The 23,479-nt window shown below is 40.6% G+C and overlaps 2 protein-coding genes across 3 annotated transcripts; one reads left to right on the top strand and one right to left on the bottom strand.

The window, feature by feature from the left end:
• Positions 1-2,599: 2,599 nt before the first annotated feature.
• Positions 2,600-5,385, top strand: lyrm9 (LYR motif containing 9). The gene is made up of 3 exons (XM_083914555.1): positions 2,600-2,722; positions 3,529-3,621; positions 3,697-5,385. The coding sequence occupies exons 1-3, from the start codon at positions 2,603-2,605 to the stop codon at positions 3,712-3,714; spliced, it is 231 nt and encodes a 76-aa protein (XP_083770681.1). The 5' UTR covers positions 2,600-2,602; the 3' UTR covers positions 3,715-5,385.
• A 196-nt stretch (positions 5,386-5,581) lies between these two features.
• ift20 (intraflagellar transport 20 homolog (Chlamydomonas)) lies at positions 5,582-20,832 on the bottom strand. 2 transcript variants are annotated; one of them, XM_083914554.1, is made up of 6 exons: positions 20,732-20,816; positions 19,080-19,120; positions 18,603-18,740; positions 18,409-18,494; positions 17,679-17,782; positions 5,582-5,823 (listed from the first exon to the last, which is right to left on the bottom strand). In XM_083914554.1, the coding sequence occupies exons 3-6, from the start codon at positions 18,727-18,729 to the stop codon at positions 5,742-5,744; spliced, it is 399 nt and encodes a 132-aa protein (XP_083770680.1). In that variant the 5' UTR covers positions 18,730-18,740; positions 19,080-19,120; positions 20,732-20,816; the 3' UTR covers positions 5,582-5,741. The 2 variants fall into 2 exon arrangements, with proteins under 2 accessions (XP_083770680.1, XP_083770679.1); XM_083914553.1 differs by lacking the exon at positions 19,080-19,120 and having other exon boundaries at positions 20,732-20,832.
• Positions 20,833-23,479: the final 2,647 nt, after the last annotated feature.

Raw genomic sequence — 23,479 nt, 5'->3', positions numbered from 1 at the left:
GGAATTGCGTTGTTTAATAATAGCAGCCGTATTTCCTTATTTTCAAATCATATGCTTCAGGTCCTCATAAGTTTCCATTAGGACTTGCTGTTTGTTTGTTCTTTAACAATCTTATTTTATCAATACAAAATCCACATTTATAGGAAATCTTTTTCCATATGACACAACAGTGCAGAGAAATCAAAGGAGAATAATAAAGTAATAAAAATAATAACAAAAAGAAAAAGTTAAAACAGCAGAGATCAACACTTAGGGCATACAGTGTCAAACAAAAACCATAAGGGCAGTTTTACCTGCTTTATAATTAAGTGAGTGTTGGATTGAAAGGATGTATTGCTGGAAAGACAATAAAACATAGAGGAATCATGGCTTTCATGTGTTTCCAATGCACTGTAGTGAATTGCCTAAATGTTATTTTCTTTGGGTGCCAGCTGGTATTTAATCAGACAATTGAATGATTAGGTCCGTATTAAAGGCCAATCCCAAGTTATCCCATGTGGGGCATGGATAAATTAATCAGCGTTAACACATCCATGAACCCACTTATTAAAAATCACCACACTGAAGGATCACAATTATACAAGCAATAATCAGAGACACAATGTAAACATGGTTTAAATCAGTGTATTGCAGTGCATGAGCTACATGACGCTATTCAGAAAATACAATTAAGTAAAACTAACTTGACTTCCAAGGGGGACGGGAGGTGCCGGTGGGCGGGCGAGGCGCCCCCCTAACATAATGGTAGGGGAAACACTGATTAAATATCGGTTAGATAGTAGCCTTCCATGGTATTCTATCCCATCGACATATTGGTTCCATTAAGAAATGACACATGGACATGCAGTTATATCTCTTTGTAATAAAATTGTAATAGATTTATTTCTGTTTTTAGAGTGATTGGAAAACAGATTTTACCTACCTTATAGTAGTGCCTTTTGGATAAAACAAGGACAGTTGTTGAATATTAATCCTGGACTGAGATTTAAAGAGCATACAGACTCCAGTAGGTATAGCATCAAAGATCTCTAGGTGTTACAGGAATAATATGTTCTATTAAATAATTGATCCGGCCACTCAATATGGTGAAACCAGTATTCAAAGAAGAGAGATTTGTGTTTATGTGCTTGTTATTCCAAATGAAGAAATTATGAGGTAAAAAATTGTCTTTGTAGATGAGAGACCATTTTAAGAAAGCCGGGCGGTGAACAAATAGTTCCAGCCACCTTGTTTAGACAGGTTCGACTGCAACCTGTGGCCCTTTGCTGCATGTCTACCCCTCGCTCTCTCTCCCCATTTCATATTCGTCCTCTGTAATAAAAAGGATTGCAAAACTGCCAAAAAATAATCTAGGTCATAGAAAGTCATGATACCCTTTTGAAATAGTCACTTTTTTTGTCTTACAGCCTGAAATGATAATACATTAAAATATATATTTTTTCCCAGCATAATTTAGACATTTCGCCTTACATGTTGTAAGGCTAGGCCACTCTAGGACATTCACCTTCCTGTCCTTTAGCCACTCTGTTGTTTTTATGGAGGTGTGTTTTGGGTCGTCGTCCTGCTGGAAGGTGAACCACCTGCCCGTTTTCAAGTGTCTAACAGAGGACCGCAGGTTTTCCCTTAAGAATTTGGGTGGACTTGGCAGCATCCATTTTCCCTTCAATCCTGACCAAGTGCCCAGTCCCTGCTGAGGAGAAACAAGCACACAACAATATGCTGCCACCACCATGCTTCACTGTAGGGATGGGGTGTTTTGAGTGGTGTGCTGTGTGGTTTATGCCAAACATAGAGCTCGAGTTCAGCCCAAAAAGTTCAATTTTGGTCTCATCTGACCATATAACCTTTTTCCATATGGCATCAGAATCTTCAATATGTTTTTTAACGATACTCAGTGTAAACATTTTTCAGAAGAGGCTTCTTTCTTTCTTTTCTATGTAGAACATTTGAAATTGTTGGGACATGCATAGACCGACCAACCTCTGCCATTTAGACTTGCAAGGTCTGGGTGGAGCTATATGCCTTCCACTTCTGGACAATACTCTGAACGGTACTCAGAAGGAGAGTTAAAGCCTTTGAAATCGTTTTATATCCTTCTCCTAACTTGTGCCTATCCACAACTTCATGCTGGATCGTTTTTGGAAGCATCTTTTCCAACCATGGTGAATTCTTTGTTACCATGCACTACTAGGAGTGGAATCCTCATAATAGGAATAGCTGATTTTATTCTAAAGTAATCAAAAACACCACAGTTGATGTCAGGTGGAGGCCAGTTAACTTGGTGTGTAATCTGGAAGGTGATTGGTTATACCTGAGAATGTTTATAATGGTTAGTCTAAAGGGACTCATCACTTTTCCAACACTGCTATTCTAGTTTTTCCTTTTTTTATTAATTTTCAGAAATTTTGAGGGAAAAAAATCACTTAAATGTAAGGCAAAATGTGTAAATCACATGTTTTCATGTATTATCATTTCAGGCAGTAAAACAAAAAAAGTGACTTTCAAAACGGTATTATAACTTTCTATAGGCACTGTACCTTGTTGTTGATATCTGCTATACAAATAAACATGCCTTTCCTTTTACCATGGGCAGGAGGAAGGGATGCTGCCTTTAGTTGGAGCTGAGTTGACACCAGTGCAGCTCTATCGACATCTCCTCAGATGTTGCAGGCAGTTACCAACCACAGCAATGCAGCAGCATTATCAACATGCCATAAAACAGGTGAAATGATCCTGGACATTATATTATGTAGATTTTGCCCAGAGACCACATCATAGACCACATTGGACCAGCCTCAGAGTCAAAACCAATAGCTAGACTTCTCAGGTCTACAGTACCAGTCAAAAGTTTGGACACACTTTCCCAAGTAAATGAGAAAAGCGTGTCCAACCTTTTGACTGGTACTGTAGATTAATAGATTATTTTAGCGAGGCAAAGGTTTCTTTAAAACCACAGTTTCAGAATTGTGAAAGTTTTATTCTATCTGTGAAAATTCAAAAAAAGGGTAGACCACACTGGACCAGAATCAAGTCAACTATACCTAGTTTATCTTCTTTACACTCTGTTAATAAGGTCAGTTCATTTTTTATGTTTTATAATAAAGATCTTACCATATATTACACATTGCACCTTTAAACATTAATAATAGACAATTCATTGACTGATTGGTGCTAATCAACTCATTTGTACTTGTCCTCTGAACCTCACTGTGATCACCAGATGAGGAAATTACAGGTTCCCTGTGGAGTTTCTGATCTCTATTACAACTGTGAAGAAGTTTTTTTTATGCATGGTTCCGTTTTGTTTTGTTGTTCACAAGGATTTCCTACATAATGTAACCTTTTTTCTAGATATTGTTGATTTATTTATGAACTACAAAGAACATGAGTCACACACCATTTATGTGTCATTAAACCTGTTAAGTGTCGTTCTCCTAGCCTGGAGAGTTGAAGCACCTTCTTCTTCCCAATTGAGAGCATTCAAACATAAACACTTCGTCATCCTGATGCTTGGCTGTTGGTTTCCAGGGTTACATCAGTCACTCAGATGAAGACGACCCAGAGAGAATACAAATGATCATTCAAAGAGCTATTACGGATGCAGACTGGATTCTTGATAAAGTAAGGATGAAGGCCTTTTTAATTTCAAGTTGATGTTCAAAAAAATACGATAATAATTCTCTTTTTGATTTACAGTATACCAAGAAGAAGTGAAGTTCACAAACCATGAATATGTCATAGAGGTGGATGTACCATTTCTGAGTCCTCAGTGCTCATTGTGTTATTTGTTCTCATTGTGGCGATTTGAACAGCCATGATGAAGCACCTTTTGATGAGAGGAAGACCTCACGAATCATGGCCTGTTACGCTCACTACTTAATTTATTATCTATAGAAGTCTAAATACTATTGGTAGATTGAAATAAGTTGAATATATACTGTATTTCTTTTTCAGTAAATTCATTCTCAATAATTCTAGCTTAGTTGTCTGCTATAAAGTATATACTTAACTGAGGCTAACTTTCATTTTTGTTTTATTAAGCAGTATATACTAGAAGATGTCCTCATTTTAATTCTCAATCGAAAATTGATTAAAATGAGTTTTCAACTTCAGTTATCAAACTCAAAAGCTGGATGGGTGATTAACCCCGTTAAAATAAATAATTTTAATTTGGCCATATGGCCTTAGTGTGGTACATTCCAACAAAATATGGAAGTTCTGTCACACTTGATACCATGTAGCCTCTTTTTAAAGAACTTCCAAATGTAAATGAGTGATGATGATCTCATAATCTCAATGATTTTTGATCAAATTAAGTCCGGCCCCTCCCGCACCACTCGGAAGTCAAGTTAGTTTTACTTAATTGTATTTTCTGAATAGTATCAGATCCCAACAGAAGTCATTTAAGGATCTCTTTCCTATAGAACATCTCTATACCATGTCCTTTTAGTAAATAAACTAAACAGCCTTATGTTATTGATCTTATTTGCACGACAGCATGTAAATTCTGTCTCTACATGGCTGCATGTTTACAGTTCTCAGAAAACTCAGACAGCTTTGGAGATTCACTTGTTCAAAGATCGTTTGTTAAATTGTTTAGGAAGAGGCTCCACCCCTGACGGGGAAAACGAAACTGAATTTATCAGAGATCCTTTATTATTTAGTTTGAGAAGAGGGTTCACTCCTACAAAAAATAAAATAAAACATAATTACACAAACTCAAATTCTTTATTTTGTTGTGCTTGAAACTGAAATGTGATTTTTGATTTTACTTTGGACTGTTTGGGGAACATTATTTGGAGGTTTTGGACAATTATTTAAAATATATTTTCATATAGCTCATGCACTGCAATACACTGATATAAACCATGTTTACATTGTGGCTCCGATTATTGCTTGTATAATTGTGATCCTTCTGTGTGATGTGTGGTGGTTAACGCTGATTCATTTATCCATGTGGGGATTGGCCTTTAATACGGCCCTAATCATTCAATTGCCCGATTAAACACCGGCTGGCACCCAAAGAAAATAACATTTAGGCAATTCACTACAGTGTGTTGGAAACACATCAAAGCCATGATTTCTTTTAAGTTTTACCCCTCCCCCCCGTAAACCTGAGGGAAACACTGTACATAGTCTCAAAACAGAACATTAAAAAAAACTCCTAATTGTATAACCTCAAGTATAACCATTTGTCATCAAAATGGATACATGAAGGACAATGACAAACAGAAGGGAGAAAGGACAGTATTCCTCATGTGCTGTGCCCACTGACTGGTTGTACCAGAAGAATGGAATAAAAGCGAAAAGAGAACACAGATGATCAAATCATGATCAACTTCTATCTTTTAAAACCTAAATGTATTTACAGATGCATGTATTTCATTTGATACAAAATGTAATAAAACTAGACATACAGAGTCGTCAATATAAATAGTATAAATAATATTCCTCAAAATAGCTCCATCTGCATTAATGTTTGTGTGAGAAGTTGATGTTGAGACATTTGGTGTAAACGGAACTTAAAGTTCCAATTATATTCAAGCTTATGACACTGTAAATACACACACACAAACACGTCAGAAATAAGGTGGAAATGTCTTCGGATGATGGTGGAGCTTTGGGATTGCTTCAAAACAGCTGCAGCAGAGTAATTCTCTGAAGTGGGCGTCACCCAGAGAAAACAGGACAGGCACTCTGGAAACGTGGTCGGACATTTATCTGCTGTCTCAGTCAAATCCTCACTTCTGCAGAATGAACTGGTCGATAAACTCGTTCTGTTCTGACTCCACTTTGGACAAGGCTTCATACTCAATACGATATCTGAAACAAGGAAACACAACAGAAAACTAACTGTAACCCAATTAATGCAATAAAGCAAGAATAACAGTCCATCACCTGACACGTGACATGTTATTAGAAATTTCTAGTATGGAAAGTCACCAACGAGTCACCAGATGATTTGAACTTATGGCTTAAACACATACCGCATTAATAAGATGCCGATTGCTATTTCACTGACAACTCACGGTTTGGCATTCAACCATGACTTGATGGACATAGCCACAAAAAGTTACTCTGACCACCAAATGTCCCCTGCAGCTGGCCCCCTGTGGCGTGCAAAAAAGATAGACTGAACTAAAAGACTCATAGTAAAGGCGTGTTTCCATCACAGTCAAATACCCAGCCAAAGAGCAGGGCCTTTTTTCTCCCCTGAAAAAAGCCTGGTTGCTGATTGGGTATAACGTTAAGTTGGATGTGAAATTGGTAGCACCTGACACCTCAACAACATGCGGCATTTTTAAAATCCGGCAGTAGAGAGTAGACACTTTTATCCAGTGGTGTTATGCTATTTTCTTACTGCAGGAACAAAGAAAATTATCTGTGCACACGCTTGTTAAAATGAGTGCCGCAGTGGCCCAGGTTGGATTCCGACTTGCAGCCATTTGCAAATTTTAAGGTGGAGTGTTTTCTTTCATGTTACATGGTGCACAAAACTGAAAGGAAATGAACAGCCTTCCCTAACTGTGACACTTCAGTGCATGCCCTCTCGAATATCCTCTTACTTGGTGTGTCTCTATTACAAACAATTACCCCAGATAGAACTTCAATATTCAAGGAACTCTGATGATTTAGAAAATGTATAATATATCCATATTTTTATTTGTGAGAGGTGATTGTGAGCCTTAAATAAGACTTGTGCAACCAGCACAAGTCCTCAAACTAGAATAGAGTGAATAGAATGTACAAATGGGATGGAGCCCAGGCAATGACACTAACGGTTGCCTGCTTGCCCGGGGTAAGTAAAAATAATACTCTGGCAAGTTGAGCTTGTTTTCCGGTTACCTGAACGGGTAAGTGGATTTTTGTTAATAAAATCGCTATTATATAAGTGTTTTATAGACTGCGAAACAACCTGTTTTTGGCTAATTCTCGCAAAATAGATATATTCGCCGCAGCCAGCAGCTCTGTCTCTCTCCTCCACCTCACTGCAGCCTGCTTGAGTGCCGACACTCCTTGTGCGCACAGTTTTGCCTCTAACTTCTGGTTGGTGCTGAAATCTGAGCTAGGGATGTCACAATGCCTCACGAGAGAGTTAAAATCTATTAAAATCTGTGACGATTCAAATTGGTTGAAATAAAAAATTATTCAGACAGCGCTATCTGCTTTTGACTTTGTTGACATCGTCATAAATGTCATAACATAAATGTAACCATTTGATGCATTGCACCAGAGTTAGCCATAGGCTAATTTGCATCTGCAGTCCCTAGGTACAAACAAATACAAATACAGTTACATTACCATAAAAACATCAGGCATCACATACCAAGTAAGAACATGTAACATCTCATTAGACAGCGGTGCAAAGATGGACTCACCAGAGAGCACTGGTCTGTTTTATCGAAGGTTTGAACTCAGTTTTGTCTTTTGGAAATGAAAGTAGTTGTGTATATTCATCCACTGCTTTCCTTTTGCGCTGTTAGTGACACAGGCTGGCAGCGGTGCAGAGGAAGTTATTATGTAAATCATTTCAGGAATGCCTCAGTACGCTACATAGGCTCGTCTTTGTGTACGTGCAGGTGAAGAGAGACAGCGGATGAACTCAGAGCAGACATCTGTAGCTGGTGATGGTCAGAGCAGAGAAGAAATTAGCAGTTAAATTGTTAAATTCAATTGAATGTAGTGTTTCATATTTCCTGACGCAGGTTTGTTTCTGTAAACAGTTTCTGGTCCAGCTGCAGTATTGTTTTTCCCTCTTTATGTCAGTCACCTGGCCTGGTTAAAGATTGTCCAAACAAATACAATAATAAAGCAAAAGAAAAGGCAACAGTGGCTGTCATTTTCGTTGTGGTGCCAAAAAGTCATTTCAGTCAAATAAAAAGGTATTTCTGCAGATCAAAGGGACTAGGTGAGCTCTAATCTGTCCCACATAAATATAGAAAATTAAAATAGATGTCTTGATCACGTAAATGTTAGCATGATCACGCTATAATCTGCAAACACGATTGTGATTATTCAGTTACAAGAACGGTTTAAGTTTAAAAAATACATCTTTTCTATACCGAACAGACATATAATTATGTATATTTATATATTATGATCCAGATAAAAGCAATACACATAAAACTGGGTGCTATAGGTTTAACAGGCTTCGTCGATGGACTAAATAACTTTTTGGCACGATGTGGCAGTTAACATTTGTTTAGAAAGTGCTGAAGCTAACATTCAGCTTGGGTCTGAGTTAGAATTAGTTTTCTGAGCCCCCGAAAACCATACCAGGTACCTGGCAAATAGAGGCCTGTTCAGCGCTACAAAAAAAGACAAATTTCACTGTAAGGGTAAATTTGTTGATGACTGGAACGTGGAACGTCCATGGGTGCAGCATAAAGCAGAAGATTGTGTTTTCCTGTGAAAAGCGTGCAGTACATGTTGGTTTGATGTGGTCAGGATGTGACTAGTAAGGAGTGTTTGCATGTAAGAGACATTGCTTGCTAAAAAGTGTAATTAAATCATACCCATTATTGTTTAAAAGGCTTTTGATTTTATTTGAGCAATTAACATGACATTCAGGCAAATAGAGTATGACCTGTACCTGCCCTATGGGCAAGTGCTTTTGAAACAGCTGTCTGGAGTGCTACATGGGGCTGCAGCTGTCTCTCAGTCATTTGGAGAATGGAACGCCGGCACAAATCATGAGAAGCTGGGCAGGTGATTGCAGATTGTCCACAAGAGTGTTTCTGTATTGAAGGAGAGTGAGGTAGGGGACTTTGTTCTCAGCCTTGGCTTTGTCAAGGATGGGTTTTACTGTCTGGATGGTTCTTTCAGCGAGGCTGTTGCTCCATGTATAGTGTAGGCTTGCAGTGGTGTGTGTGAAGTCCCATACATCTGTTAAGCGGCAGAACTCCTCAGAGCTGTAGCATGGACCGTTGTCGCTGATGACAGTCTCTGCGATGCCATTTGGTTATGAAAGAGAGATGAAAGGGCTGCATTGTAATTTGGAGATAAGTGGTGTCTCAGACCTCCTCCTCTGTTTAGCGATGATTTCGCTACTTTTAGGGCGCACTCACACTGTCCATCCGTACCGTGCCTAAGGACCTTTCACGGCTAAAGTCTAGTTTGTTTGACCAGTGTGAGTGCAACCGTACCGCTTCTAGGCGCGGTAAGCTTGCCGTCCACGGCTCGTTTGGGAGAGGTGGGCTTTTGTACAGCACGTTTGCACATGTACGAGCACAAGCGTGCGCACATGTACGAGCACGAGGCCTACGGCGGTTCTGACGTCATTTTATGTGCGCCTGTTCGGACATAGAAAAAAGAAGGACGGACCACGCGCAGACATTTAAAACAATGGCGGCGAAAGGTTCACGTTGGTGTGATGCGGAGGTGGAGTGTTTACTGCAGATTTGGTCGGATGAAAATATTCAAAAACAGTCGGAAAAGACGCACAAAAACTCTGAGGTCTATGAAAAGATTTGTAAACAAAGTGACGCATCGTGATGACGTTGAGGCCCAGGTATTGTGAGTACAAACGGGCCTGGGCCCCGGGGGGAGAGGGAGGGGGGGACAAGTACCCTAAAGCACGGGGCACGGTACGGATGGACAGTGTCAGTGCGCCCTTACACAACCTAACAAATCTCAAACCAGACCACATTTGCCAACTCCTGGATTTGTGCCTGAATACCACATATTTCCAGTTTAATGGCACTTTTTATAGACAAAAACACAGCTGTGCCATGGATTCACCAGTATCCCCTATTGTGGCCAATCTACACATGGAGGAGGTAGAGGACAAGGCTTTGAACTCCTTCAAAGGAGTAACCCCGAGCCATTGGTTCAGATATATGGACGACACATGGGTTAAATTCAAATCCAAAGAGGTGCAAACTTTTACCGAACATATAAACTTACTGGACAAAAACATCAGGTTCACCAGAGAAGAAGTCAAGGACAACAGTTTGCCTTTCTTAGACTGACGTCCATATGGAGCATGACAGGAGCCTCCACATTGGGGTATACAGAAAACCCAGTCACACAGATCAATATCTACTGTTTGACTCCCACGAGCCCCTGGAACACAAGCTTGGAGTTATCAGGTGCCCCTGCAACACAGAGCTGATAGTGTACCCACCAGCACACAGGCCCAAGGGAAGAACGCAAGCACCTGAGAGGCGCCCTCACAACTTGTGGTTACCCCAGCTGGACCTTTGTGAAAACGGCAGCTGCTTCCAGAAAAAAAAACAAAGTGGTTGAAAAAGAAAATAAGAGAAGCAATATAGTCATCCCATATGTGGCTGGGGTATCAGAGAAACTCAGTAGGATCTTCAATAAACACTGCATCCCTGTGTATTTCAAACCCAGTAACACACTCCGACCGAGACTAGTACATCCCAAGGACAGAACACCACACAACTACAAAAGCAATCTGGTTTATGCTGTCCATTGCAAAAAGGAATGCAAAGATCTCTACATCGGAGAAACAAAACAACCACTGCATAAACGCATGGCCCAACACAGGAGAGCTAACTCCTCAGGCCTGGACTCTGCTGTCCACTTACATCTCAAGGAGAAAGCCCACTCCTTTGATGATAACAATATCCACATCCTGGACAGAGAGGACAGATGGTTGGAAAGAGGAGTAAAAGAAGCAATCTATGCAAAAGTAGAGAAACCATCGCTAAACAGAGGAGGAGGTCTGAGACACCACTTATCTCCAATTTACAATGCTACCCTTCCATCCCTTCCCAGGAGATTCAACAATCTAACAACTGTTAACAAATGGCCTCCTGTGACTCCAACGACTTGTCGTTAACCCAATAGAGCACTAACAAAGTCGAAACCTACTTCCCACCAACGACTGTCACACTAATGACGTTCGTTGTCACTTGGAGCACAAAGGGTTCCAGTGACACCATCGGCCTTGTGAAAGGTTTAATACCTGGATCTCCACACCATATAGTTTGACCAGTTCCAGCCTGGTCAGTTGCGTACATGAACTGATGAAGCCTCTTGGATGAGAGGTGAAACGTCTTCCTAGACAAATAACCAAGTCCAGTTGCTTTTAACTGAAATTGCTTTAGGCAGATAGATCTGTACCTACCACCTGCCATGGTCTCTCCGGTATGTTGTGTGATGACAGAGGCTCTTTGGTTTTTGCCCTGCGTCTTTCTTGGCATATGTTGCACTTTTCCATTTCTACTTCGATCCGTTTCCACATTCCGGGACAGAAGAGGAGATCTCGGGCTCTGTGCTTACTCTTCTCAATGCCCATGTGCCCTATGTATATGCGTTGGATCATGTTTTTGAGGAAATATGATTTTCTTATATATATATATGAAATATGAACCTTTGAGGTTCCTTCAATTTTAGAGATCTGATTCCTGTGGTTCCAATATTCCTGGATATTGGGTGGGCATCAGGCCATCCATCCTTTATGGCTCTATTGAGTTCATTAAGCCATGTGTCTTGTGCTGTTGCTTCTTTGATTTCCAGCAGTTTGTTGTCGCTTACTGGGATGCTGCTGATGAGTGTGCTTCCATGCTTTCTTTCAGGCTGCTGTCCTGGTGCTCAATGGACTTACGAGACAGGGTTTCAGCGACTCATATGTCTTTCCCCGGGCGGTGTATGATGTGAATGTTGTACTTTTGGAGCTGCATAATCATCCTCTGTAGCCGTGGTAGTGCTGGGGCTAGGGGTTTGTTTGTGATTAAATTCTACAGTCACTCTGCATCCGTACATGTACTCGTGGAAATGCTTGCAGCCGAAAAGTACTGCGTACAGTTCCTTTTCCATCTGCGCATAATTTCTTCGGTGCTGTTGAGTGACTTGGATGCATATGCAATGGGCCTTCCCTCCTGGAGCATGATAGACCCGAGGCCGCATTTCAAAGCATCCACTTGAAGTCTCAGCTTCTTCTGCGGGTCAAAGTAGGCGAGCACAGAGTGATGTGTTATTAGTTCTTTTATCTGCATGAACACTTTGCCTTGGTTACTGTCCCATGCAAACGTACTGTCTTGCTTTAAAAAGATGTTGCAGGGGTGCATTTACCTCAGGAAGATGTGGTCCCGAGGATGGTTTCTAGTTCCCCTTTGCTTGTGGGTGGCTGCATTTCCTGGATTACCTAACCTTTTCGTGGGTCTGGTTTCTCACCTTCTCTTGAGAGTGTTTGGCCAAAGTAGCTGACCTCCGACACACATATTTGGCATTTGACAGGATTTAGCCTCACCCCTCCCTCTCTTGTGCATCTCAGCATGGCCTTGAGATAGTCGTCGTGCCCCTGCTTTGATCTCCAGAAGACCAGGATGTCATTGACTATGGCAGCGACACCACTGAGGCCTTGTCCTTGTCTCGTCGACTCACCTCTGGAACTCATCCTGAGCCAAATTGATCCCAAAGAGCAGCCTCAGGAACCTTTACCTGCCAAAAGGGGTGTTAAATGTTGTTAGAAGTTACAGTGTTCAGTTTTATGGCCCAATAGCCAGATCTGGCGGCGAGGATGCTGAAGTAGCGTGCTACAGACAGTTCGGTAGTTTCGTCTTCTAAGGTTGGTTATGGGTAGTGTGGTCTTTGAATTGCTTTGTTGAAGTCCCTCGGGTCCAGGCAGACTCTCAGCTTTCCTGTCTGGGGCTTTTCCACAACTACAAGTGTGTTGACCCGTTTTGTGGGCTCTGTCACTCTACAGATGATGTTACTTGCCTCCATCCTGTCAAGTTCCTGTTTTAGCCTGTCTTGTAGTGCAATGGGAACTCCGCGTGGTGGATATGCCACCGCTGTGACGCTTGGGTCGACATGGAAGTTTCATTCCCCTGGGAACTCCCCTATGCCCTGGAAAACAGCGTATTCCTTGAGAAGGATCTGTCAATCTGTGTCGGGCTCCTTGTCCTCCTCGGTTACTGCCAGTATCAGTTTTATTGGGCTCAAGTCCAGACTAGCTCTAATCCCTAAGATGGGGGTGCTTTCGTGTCAACTATGTAGAATTTAAGCATCATGGAATTGTCTTTGTGCTTACTTTACAGGCTGCAGATGCCCTTCACTTTCAGTGATTCCCCTCCATAAGTAGTCTTTGGATGGATGGCTTTACTCTGACAGCTTTAAACAGTCTTTGGAACATGTGTTCTGGGATGGCATTAATTTGTGCGCCAGGGTCTTCAATTTCAGCGTATGCCTGTTCATTGCTCTCTCCTGTGTTTCCGGTTGTGAGCCAACCAAACAATTCTACCTGCTTGTCTGTGGAATCCTCATCTAGTGTGTGTATAGCTTTTGTGTGTGTATATCCTTGACCGGCAGACTTTGGCGTGGTTAAGCTTCTTGCATTTTATACAATCTTTCCCTTTAGCTGGGCAGGCGCCGTCCATGGTGCTGTGTGTACCGCCGCAGCGATAACATTACTTGCTTGCGGCAGCAGGCTCTCTTGTCCCAGCTTTGAAGCTGGATGGACGCCTGTTGTCAGGGCTTCTCCCTACAACATGCCGCCGATGGGGCTGCCATCTTCGACCATGTCTTTGAGTTGGGCTTGTGCTAGCTCGTCGGAGTGTGCAATATCTAGCGCTCTGTCCAATGTTAGGTCTGCGCCCCGGCTAGGTAGCTTCTCAGGCACCCGCAGGGAATAAGTAGCGATCTCATCACTGTTTGGGTATCCAGTCTTTGACAGGGAGTTTTAGCTTCCATGACGAAATGTGCGAAGGTCTCGCCGTCTCCTGCATCTTCTTGTGGAAGCGGTAGCTCGCGTACATTTGGTTAGACTAGGCGTGAGGTACTTCGTGTACTTGTCGTAGTACGTGCTTAGCTTCTTCTGCTCCCAGTGTCCAGGTATTGTAAACGTCCCGTCCTTTCTCCCCGATCCACAGGAGAAGGTAACTACATTTTTCCTCATCAGTTCTACCTTTCAGGGGTCCGGAAAACATCAGCTTGGCGTTCTGTTTGAAGCGGCGCTTCGGGTAGGTTCGGAGAGTCCCAGTTCATGCTGGGTGCTGGAACGCCGTAAGTATCCGTCTTCGATCGGAAACTGAGTCTTTGAGCCTCTACTCCGACACAATGTAATATTTCTTTGTTGCCGCTGGCTGAATTGTGTTTACAATAAACTGTACAAGACGCTGGTATCTGCTTGTGTCGTTTATTCCGCCATCTTGAACACACACAGTCATCTCGCAAGGGTCTGTGACGTTACATGAGACTACAGTGTTCCTTAGGGGACTGTCAGAATACTACAGCGGCATATTATAGCGCCAAAATGCTTTGTGAAATACACTTATCTTAAAAAATTAGGAGTCCTAAAATTAGGAGTGAAACGTCCCTTATGATTAAGAGTTACTCCTAAATCAGCACCTTTTCTGTGCAAAGAAAGGTGAAATTGAGAGTCATCAACTCCCAAGGATTGCATGGATAGCTTGAGGCAACACAGTCTGCGAGCTAACTCTTAGGCTGGTATTTGGAAAAGATGTTTAGAAAAGGACCCACAAGTGCCATGCCCTGTTTGCAGATGATGGAAGATGGGACAGAGAGGAGGGTGAACCGTTTGTGCTGCACTCGATGGAAGGCCAGGCAGCACCTGAAACTGTCCTGGATCTACTTGCCTGCAACTGCACAAAAAAAATGTTCACTCCCACAATGTAAATAGGCGTGTTTCCATTAGCCCTATAGAGTGGCAATACAGAATAGTTGTAGTTTGATTTAAGGTGGCCCGTATGATTCACGTCAACTTATGTGCAAGAAAACACTCCACCTCAAAGATTTGAGGCGCTGTAAAAGTGTTTGTTGACAGATAGGCACCCCGCTGCAGTACGGTGTGTGTGTGTGTGTGTGTCAGTGGCGATTGCTCTAAGACTGCAAGATAGGCTCAGCTTCCCCTAAAATGTCACCAAAAAAAAGAAAAAAAAGGGGTGAAATATAAACTGCTGTGTGTACATTTCATTGACGTAATACGCACTAGAAAGCCTTCATCTTTTGTTCAGAATCAGCTGCTTATCATAGGTAGCCAACGCAACTTCCTTCTCATTCATCCCCACAGTTCCACAGCGCTTTACAGTCAGACGCTCAGCTTCTACTGACTTCAATGGGGAAGCGTAGAGCGGGTTGTTCCACTGCAGCGAAACTAGACGGTCATTGGATAAATGCTGGTATTTGTCCCACCCATCGGACGCTCAGCGTCTCTGGGGGCCTATGGGACAGTGGGCTGGCCCGGACACTCGGCTTCTGCATGATGATTGGATGAGCTGTCTGAGGCGAAATCCTTTTTTCATTAACAGCTAAATGAGCGTGCGCGCGTGCGTAAATGGGAGAGAGAGAAAGAGAGAGGTATGGAGCATGCAGCAAAGGACCTCACGTCAGAAATTCAATCCAGAATCTGTGCACAGATCATTTTCTGCGCTGTGTTCTTCTACACCACTGGATAAAAGTGTCTACTCTACTTTGCCGTGTTGTGGTAGCATCTGTACTACCACACGTCACATCCTGCTGAGAGCTACATCCAATCAGTAATCGGGTAAATCTCAGGGGACAAAAGAGGCCCTGCTCTCTGACATGACCGTTTTCTACCTGGTCAAACGGTCTCCTGAGTGACTCACATGCAAATTAGTGGCGTTTTTGGCGAAATAGACCATAGAATCAGGGTAGTCGACCATAGTGGAAACGCACCCAAATCTAGCAAATAGCCTCAAGTGCACAGACGTGTAAACTGACAGATTGTGAAAATCAGGTGACCTGTGTAGAAAGTTCAGATGAAGATGAGGACAACATGGAAAATGGTGATTAGATTAAAAAAAAAATGGATATCAACATACAAACCAGTCTTTGATTAAATATATTCACTTTACAACTTGTTTCTTTATCGACTTTTAAGACCAATAGGGCTCCATCCTATGTATTTGTGCATTCTATTCACTCTATTCTATTTAAGGACTTCACAATCACCTCTCACAAATAAATAATATGCATATATTATACATTTTCTGAATCATCAGAGTTCCTTGAGTATTGAAGTTGTTGAGTTTTGTGTCCCTGATGTTCCTTAATGCTCCAGGGATAAAAGAAAGCATACAGTTTAGGCGGAAATAGTGAAAAAAATGTATTATTTCTTGTTTAAACAAGTCATGTGACCTCTGTGTTTGTCAGACAGATTCAGTACTGGGCTTAAATGAAAGCCTAAAAGGCCCCCTTTCCAACGATACCAAGCACCATATTATATAATATTGACAATATCCCTACCATGAGCCTAAAACAGATATACACAAGATTTCAAAAATGCAATTTATCTCAGGGGGTTAGTCGCTTCATGGGCTGAAAAAAGTGATTACGCTACCACTCCTGCACTGCTATCGTGATTTTTCTAGTACTAGGGGTGTATACCTTGCCAAAAAACAATGATAGCATTTGTCCTCCAAGATGATACTGATGGCCCAAATTTGGGGCCCCAGCTAATGAACTAAGAGGAATTTACCAGACTCCTCACTCATAGTGTTATCTTATTTCACCACTAGGGCTGGGTGATATGACAAATACATCTCATACCACTATTATTTCATATCCCGATAAGGATATATATAGTATCACGATATAGCATTTATTCTTTTTGTTAATCAAATTAATGAGTAGTTTATGCAATATCACCACATAGAAAGGCTTATTTCCTATTACATTATTTGTGATTTATATACCTATGTTAGATTTAGGGCTGGACCCGGTTATTCAAATTTTCAAATATTCAGACTGTCAGATTGAACGTCTATAATGAGCAATGCAGTGGCTGCAACTTTCAGCAGGATGAGCGTTATTCTGTTGAGTTCTGTTGATTACATCATGTTATGAGCAGACATTCGCTGTTGGTCATTACTTAATATCCAAAGCACAAAAAATATATTTGGCACAGCCATAATTAGCCTCTAATTTATTATTAGTGTTACACTTGTTTTCTGCTGATTAAATGAAGCGAGAAACACACTATGATCGCACATAGACCTTATAAACACACGGAGCGACTCCTTTCAGATTCAGGCTTCAGCTCACTTCATCTTCACACACCCCTCAGCCTGTAAAGTGCATGATTCATGACAATGAAATAAACATTTGAACAAAATAAGAACGTTTTTCTATCATCATACGATACATATCCTCATAACATACAACCCTAATCCACACCACACTTTTATATCGGGGTCGTCATAGTTGGTGAGAAGTCACCGTTGCCCGCTTGGAGGCTCATCGGGCACACTTTAGCCTTACTCCAGATGAGGGCCATGTCTAGTGAAAACACAAATGAGTATGGAAAAGCCCCAAATGTCCAACAAGGAGACTCCTATCACCTGATAATCAAACAAAGACAGATGCTGTGGTAACAGTTCTTTTAGAGAGAGGTTGTTCTAAGGTGGACTTAAAACAGGCATATATCAGGTAGGGCAACATTATCAATATCTTACTTAAAGGCTGGTAAGATTTATGCAACCATTATTGAGGCCAAACTTTGAATTGACCTTAAGACAACTTTCAGTTGTTGGTTAAGACAGTATAATAATGCTGCTGCTGCTGCTGGTGGTGCATTTGGATTACCTGACACAAAAGCCATTTCTTCAAGTATGAGAGAAATGTACTGTTTTGTGTGCTGAATTTAAATTGATGGGAAACCATAATCTATCTGGGACAAACCAGCACTGTGTTGGTTAGGTGTTGGAGTTCGCCCACGCACTGGTTACCTCTCAAGTTGCATCTTCTTCTCAGCTATGAGAGCCTGAAGCTGCTGCTGCTGAGCCTCTCTTTGCTTTGCCACTGACTTCAGCAGGTTTCTCGCTCCAATTGCCTCAAGAAAAAGGACACAGGCTGATTATTAATAAGGTGTTGCTCTCATGATCAATCAGAAGCACATACAGTATACCTGCGACAACTAAAGTGGGTCCAAAAAGAGTTCAACCTAGAGCCAAACCAATCTTTCGGTCAGCCGATATAATGAGACAAAACTGGCCTATCACAGACGTATCGGTATCAGCATATATGTTTGCTGACATGGAAACCTTTTTTACAGAACATATAATGCAGAAAATGATGCTTGGGATGATATCTTTTTCAAATTTATTTTCTCTGTTCATTTAAAATTGGTTGACAATATAGTACAGTAAATACAGTGTGAAATTTATAATAATGTTAAATAATCTTTAGTAAAAGTATTTGTTCAGGGAAGCAGCCTTCTTAACAACTTTGCAGAGTCAGATTGGTGCAATATCCACATAGAAAAGGTCTATTCCCATTCCTGCCCAAAATGTCTATGGGCCTCAACATCGGTATTCAGTGAATTTTCCCCTCTCCAAGATGTGTTGGTCTCAAAAATCCCATATTGGCCGTGCTGTACTACCAGGAGTTTCAAAGCTTTGGCATATGTAGACTACATTGTCTTCTGCAATGAAAAGAAACGTTGAATGCCAAGCATACCTTCATCTTTTCTGTCTCCGCTTCATTTGCCAATTCATCCACCAGCTCAATTAGACCACCCACTATCTTCTGAAACTGGCCGATTTCTGCAAAGGAAAACACATATTTGTACATCCTGGCCTGTACTTCCCTTTGATGTTGGAGTGGGAAAGTAGGAACAGTTTAATGAAGTTGACAAAATATTCAGTGCTTACTGTCCACAAATTCTTTACACTCCTCCTTGAGTTCTGAGGTTTTCTGGTTGACATCAGGTTCCAGTACCCGTAGCTTGTTGAGTTCATCAAAATAAAAGCCTGCCTCGGCTAATGGGTCTTTAGCCATGGCCACAGGGCCTGTCACAAAGGAGAAATAAAGAATGAAGGATTAGGAACAGACAACAAAGTAAGCAAACACAGTAAATATAGCTTTGAATTGTAGGCTATTCAGTGAGAGGCCTTTCTTTACAAGTTTCAAGGATTTGTAATCAGCTACAGAAATTAGAGAACAAATTATAAATCCTTGATTTATTCTAAAATATTGTTATTTTTTATTGTTCAGAATTTGATAGAATATCCGCTGTGGCCAAACCACTGCTGTACTAGCATGTTTTTTAAATAACCAAGACGCTTCGACAAAAACATTTATTTTGAGAAAAAAACAAAAAACAATGAGTAAAATTAGAGAACAGTAACCTTTGTGTCAGAAGAGAAGTTTCAATGATGTTTTCTTCGGGCTATAGGATTCAAAAAGGAATAGTAAGTGTAGAGGCCACAGCTTTGAATGACTTCAGCACATCTGCGCCCACGGGGCATCACTAGTTTCTCACACTGCTCTGGTTTGATCTTGGTCCATTCTTCTTGCAGTCTCTTTTTACAGTTCAGTAACTATAGTGGGTTTTTTAGACTTCACTTTGTTGCCAAGGATTTTTTAAAGATTCTCTATGGGGTTTAGATCTGGACTCTGAGCTGGCCATTACATTGTTTCAATATTGTGAGCTTCAAGGAACTGCTTAACCTGTTTTACAGTGTGACAGGAGACATTGGCTTGCAAGAAAATTGCTAATGATTTGGAGACAATCCGAGTGAAGCTATTGCATTTTGCTGAAGGAGGTTCACATAAACATTTGCATTCAACCTGCCATGTAACTGTAAAAGAGGCCCAACTCCTTTCCCCAGTCCTATGCCCAACATAATGTTCAGACCCAAATAAACCGAAGGTCCTCTCATCACTGAAGTCACTCTGATCTCCAGTGTATATTGATGTTTTTCTTCTTTCCTTCAATAATAGCTTTTTTTAGCCGGATTTAAAAAATAAAGTTTTGACCACAAAATAATAATAAAAACTTTAATTTAGTCCATGTCCCCAAACACCTTTTGATTTGGAATTTTTGAATCCAGAAAATCGTAACAATGAACCAAGGTCATTATTGAACCACAACTTGCAAATGGCTCTAAATATTTTGGGATGCTCTTGTTCTATGAGCCCTTTGCAGTCTACAGATTGACTAGGTTTAACTCTGATGTGTCAGTCCACAGTTGTGAAGTTTGAAGAGCTTTGTAAAGCAACACTTTGCAAACCCTTCATACAAAATAACATAAACTCCCCGTTGTTTGAAAAGATCTGAGTTTTTAAAAACAAAGTAATTGTCATCTCACTGCTTTCCTATTGATTAAAAGATGTCTCACTGAAAAATAGGTAATTGTAATTGTTCATTTGTTTGGTCGTTGTTGTCTGTTTTGTTTCAACAGGGTTTTTAGACCTGAAAATCCTATTTTGAAAGGGGGTTACGTCAGACTTAACAGCCGCCAAACAAGCTTTTGTGGCATTTCCCAAACTTGTGAACAGTATGTTAGATAACACACTGAAGTCAGCTGGCTTTCCAGCTTGATAACATAATGCTGACAGATGGCTTGCATTCCGCCTATCACTCAGTGACATCTGTTTTGCTGTCAGTTGGTCCATTCAGCCAGCTACCAGTAACGTTAACCCCCTATGTTAGCTTAACATGTATCATATCTGTAAATTTGACCAACGTTAACTTCACACGGTTAATATTAGTGTGGAAAGAGTATGAAATAGCTAAAACGGTTCGCATACTTTTGGATGTTTTCCCCGTGGAAAGTCCAGGGTATACCCTAACCTGACTTTATTATTATGATATTAAATATAAGCCCTAACCTCCAAAAACATTAACATTAACTCGGCTAGTTATTTAGCTACATTTCGCTAGCATGCTCACAAAAGCTAATTAAACAACGGCTTAAAAAACACCCCATTAAGGCTTATTGAAGTTCTTGGATAGCCGTAGTCTGTTTACGTTCAGGACAGAAACAATATATTTTACCTGTTTGAACCTCTATCACCGTTAACGCAGATGGCTCTGTGTTGTGCGATGTGGCGTTGGCATAAGGTTAGCCAGTAACCCCAAGGCTCCTCCTTCTCCTCCCGCTGCCAAGGAAACCAAATGCGCCCGCGTGCGTACTTTACGGTGTGTCTTATATTATTAATGCTCCTTGGTCATTTCCAATACATTAACAGTATTTCGGGCCTGTGTGTGTATAACCTGAATAATAATAATAACATAGTGAGAAAAAAAAATTGAATTTCCCTTGCGGGATTAATAAAGGAATTCTTCTTCTTCTTCTTCTTCTTCTTCTATACTAATGAATGCAAATAAAGGTTTCAGTTAAGGTTGAGGAGCTTTTACTTTGAAGATAAACGGAAATTAGGTTCATCTTCTACCTTTTTTGTTGATGTTTATTGGCAGTTGGTAAACATTACTGCCACCCACTGGTATGGAGTGTGGATTATTTTTTCAATATCCATGTCTATAAAAAAGTGATATCTTCTAAATATCAATCAGCAAGAAATAGTACTATGTGAATTTACAATGAACTACTTTTTCTTCTTTTCTAATAATGTGAGCAAGATACCGTGGTCTAATATTTAATTTAGCTGTTTCAGATTTTGTTTTTATTGTGTGATACAGAGTTATAACAGACCAGGTACAGGGATTAAATATATTATATATGGTAAGACAGCGGGATATAATATATATATATAAGGAAAATGGGGACAAAAATAAACTAAAAGAATATAAACAACAAGTAAAACAAACGAGAATAAGATACTATAGTTGTTTATTGTCACAAGTTAGAAATTAATTAAAGTTAATTATTATCAATACTTACTTAAGAATTAAGTAAGTTTTTCAACTTTTGTTGATTTATGTGCCACTGACCAACCAACGCTTTTTGTTTCACACTAATTTCCCGACAAGGTTTCAAAGTGTCTTGTGTTGAATATAGGGTTTAATTTTCATAATGTAGACAATATAATTCTTGCATAAAATTGATACAGTCAAATTTCGTCCAATATTCGAGATGCTGATGTTATACGCTGACGGACATTACTTGCTGTTTGCCTGTTTTGTGCATTTTGTGGTAGGCCTATTTGTTGTCAGCAACTCAGTAATTGAGATAATAAGTAAAACATACTTTACTTTCTAAATCAAAACCATAAGAGTTGATCTCATCTGGTTTTTAATATTGAGACATTTCTCGAGTATGTTTTCCATAAAACTAATCGATGACAACATTAAATAGGAATGTAACATACATGACCACAGTACATCCAGTAAATGCAGGGATGGATTCATGGATTGTCTCCCAGTGCGCACAGCCTGCCGTAAACTCACTCGAAGAAGAACAAAGACAAGGTGATAGTTTAACTTCTGAACAGAAAAAGCATAGTGGCTAGACGGGAGCGCGTGCCGGGAGGAGCGGTGTATGCGTTTGAGTTCGGCGATTAGAAGAAGTTTGCATTGCTTTGCTTCGTTTTGTATAAATAAAAGTCACAATAATTTTTCAAGGATAGTTAGAAGTAGAGTAGATTTAGTGGAGAGAGTATTTTGCGAGAGTATCGGCCGACGACCTGTATAGGTCCGGTATACGATACGCTTGTACATATTCTCTACCATGGCAGAAAATCAGGAAGATAGTTGTTGCAGTATGGATGAAGTGGATCAAGACGATGGGCACTGGCAGACAAGGAGGATAAATAAAGCAAAACGGACTAGGGAAGTGAAAGAGAGTGAGGATAAATTGAATGTCGTGGTGAGGTTTGAAGAGCCAGGAGTGAAGAATTTAGATCCAATAAAACTGACAAAAATAATTAAGAATCAGGTTGGCGAGGTAAAATACGCTAGAATTCTAAATGATGGAAATTTGTTAATAGGATGCAACTCTGAAGAGCAGATTGGAAGAGCTCTAAAGCTGCAAGCTATTGGGAGAGCAGTGGTAGTAAAGGTGGCAAAAGTGGGTGAACAAGGGAGTAAAGGAGTGATTTATGGGATTCCGTTGGCAACTGAGATGAAAGAGCTGGTAAAGAACTTAAAAATAAAGTGTGATGCAGTTCAGAGTGCAAAGCGCTTAACTAAGGGAGCTGAGAAAAAAGAATCTGAATCAGTTCTGATACAGTTCAGTATAAAAGAGTTGCCCACTGAGCTATACTTTGGATTCATGAGGTACAGGGTAAGAGAGTTCACTGTTAAGCCAATAAGATGCTACAAGTGCCAGAAGTTTGGTCATGTAGCTAAACTATGTAAAGGGACAAAAAGATGTGCGAAATGTGGTGGGGAGCATGACTATGGAGAATGTGGAGAGGGGGTAAGACCTAAATGCTGTAATTGTGGAGGGGGACACAGTGCGGCCTACTGGGGGTGTGAAGTAATGAGAAAGGAGACTGAGATTCAGAGTGTGAAAAGGAAGGATAGAGTTTCTTATGCCGAAGCAGTTAAAAGAGTGGAACAAACAAAGAATAAGAATGAAGGTAATGATAGAGGGGAAACACCGACAGGAAATGTGTGGATACAGAGGCAAGAACAATTCAGAGAGAAGGAGGAAAAGCAGAGGGAGGAAAAGAGGGACTTGGTTATCTTTATTGCTGGAGTAATCAATGCAACAGCTGAGGTTAAATCTAAAACTGAAAGGATTCAAATCATTACAAAGGCAGCAACTCAACATTTGGGCATGGTAGACTTAAAATGGGAAGAAGTAAGGGACTGTCTTGCTGTGCACTCAAACCAGGAAGT

This window comes from Echiichthys vipera, assembly GCF_963691815.1.
Source record: "Echiichthys vipera genome assembly, chromosome: 5".
NCBI classification, from domain to species: Eukaryota; Metazoa; Chordata; class Actinopteri; order Perciformes; family Trachinidae; genus Echiichthys; species Echiichthys vipera.
Note: the sequence above shows the minus strand (reverse complement) of the source record. Positions and strands in the feature narration are given on the sequence as shown.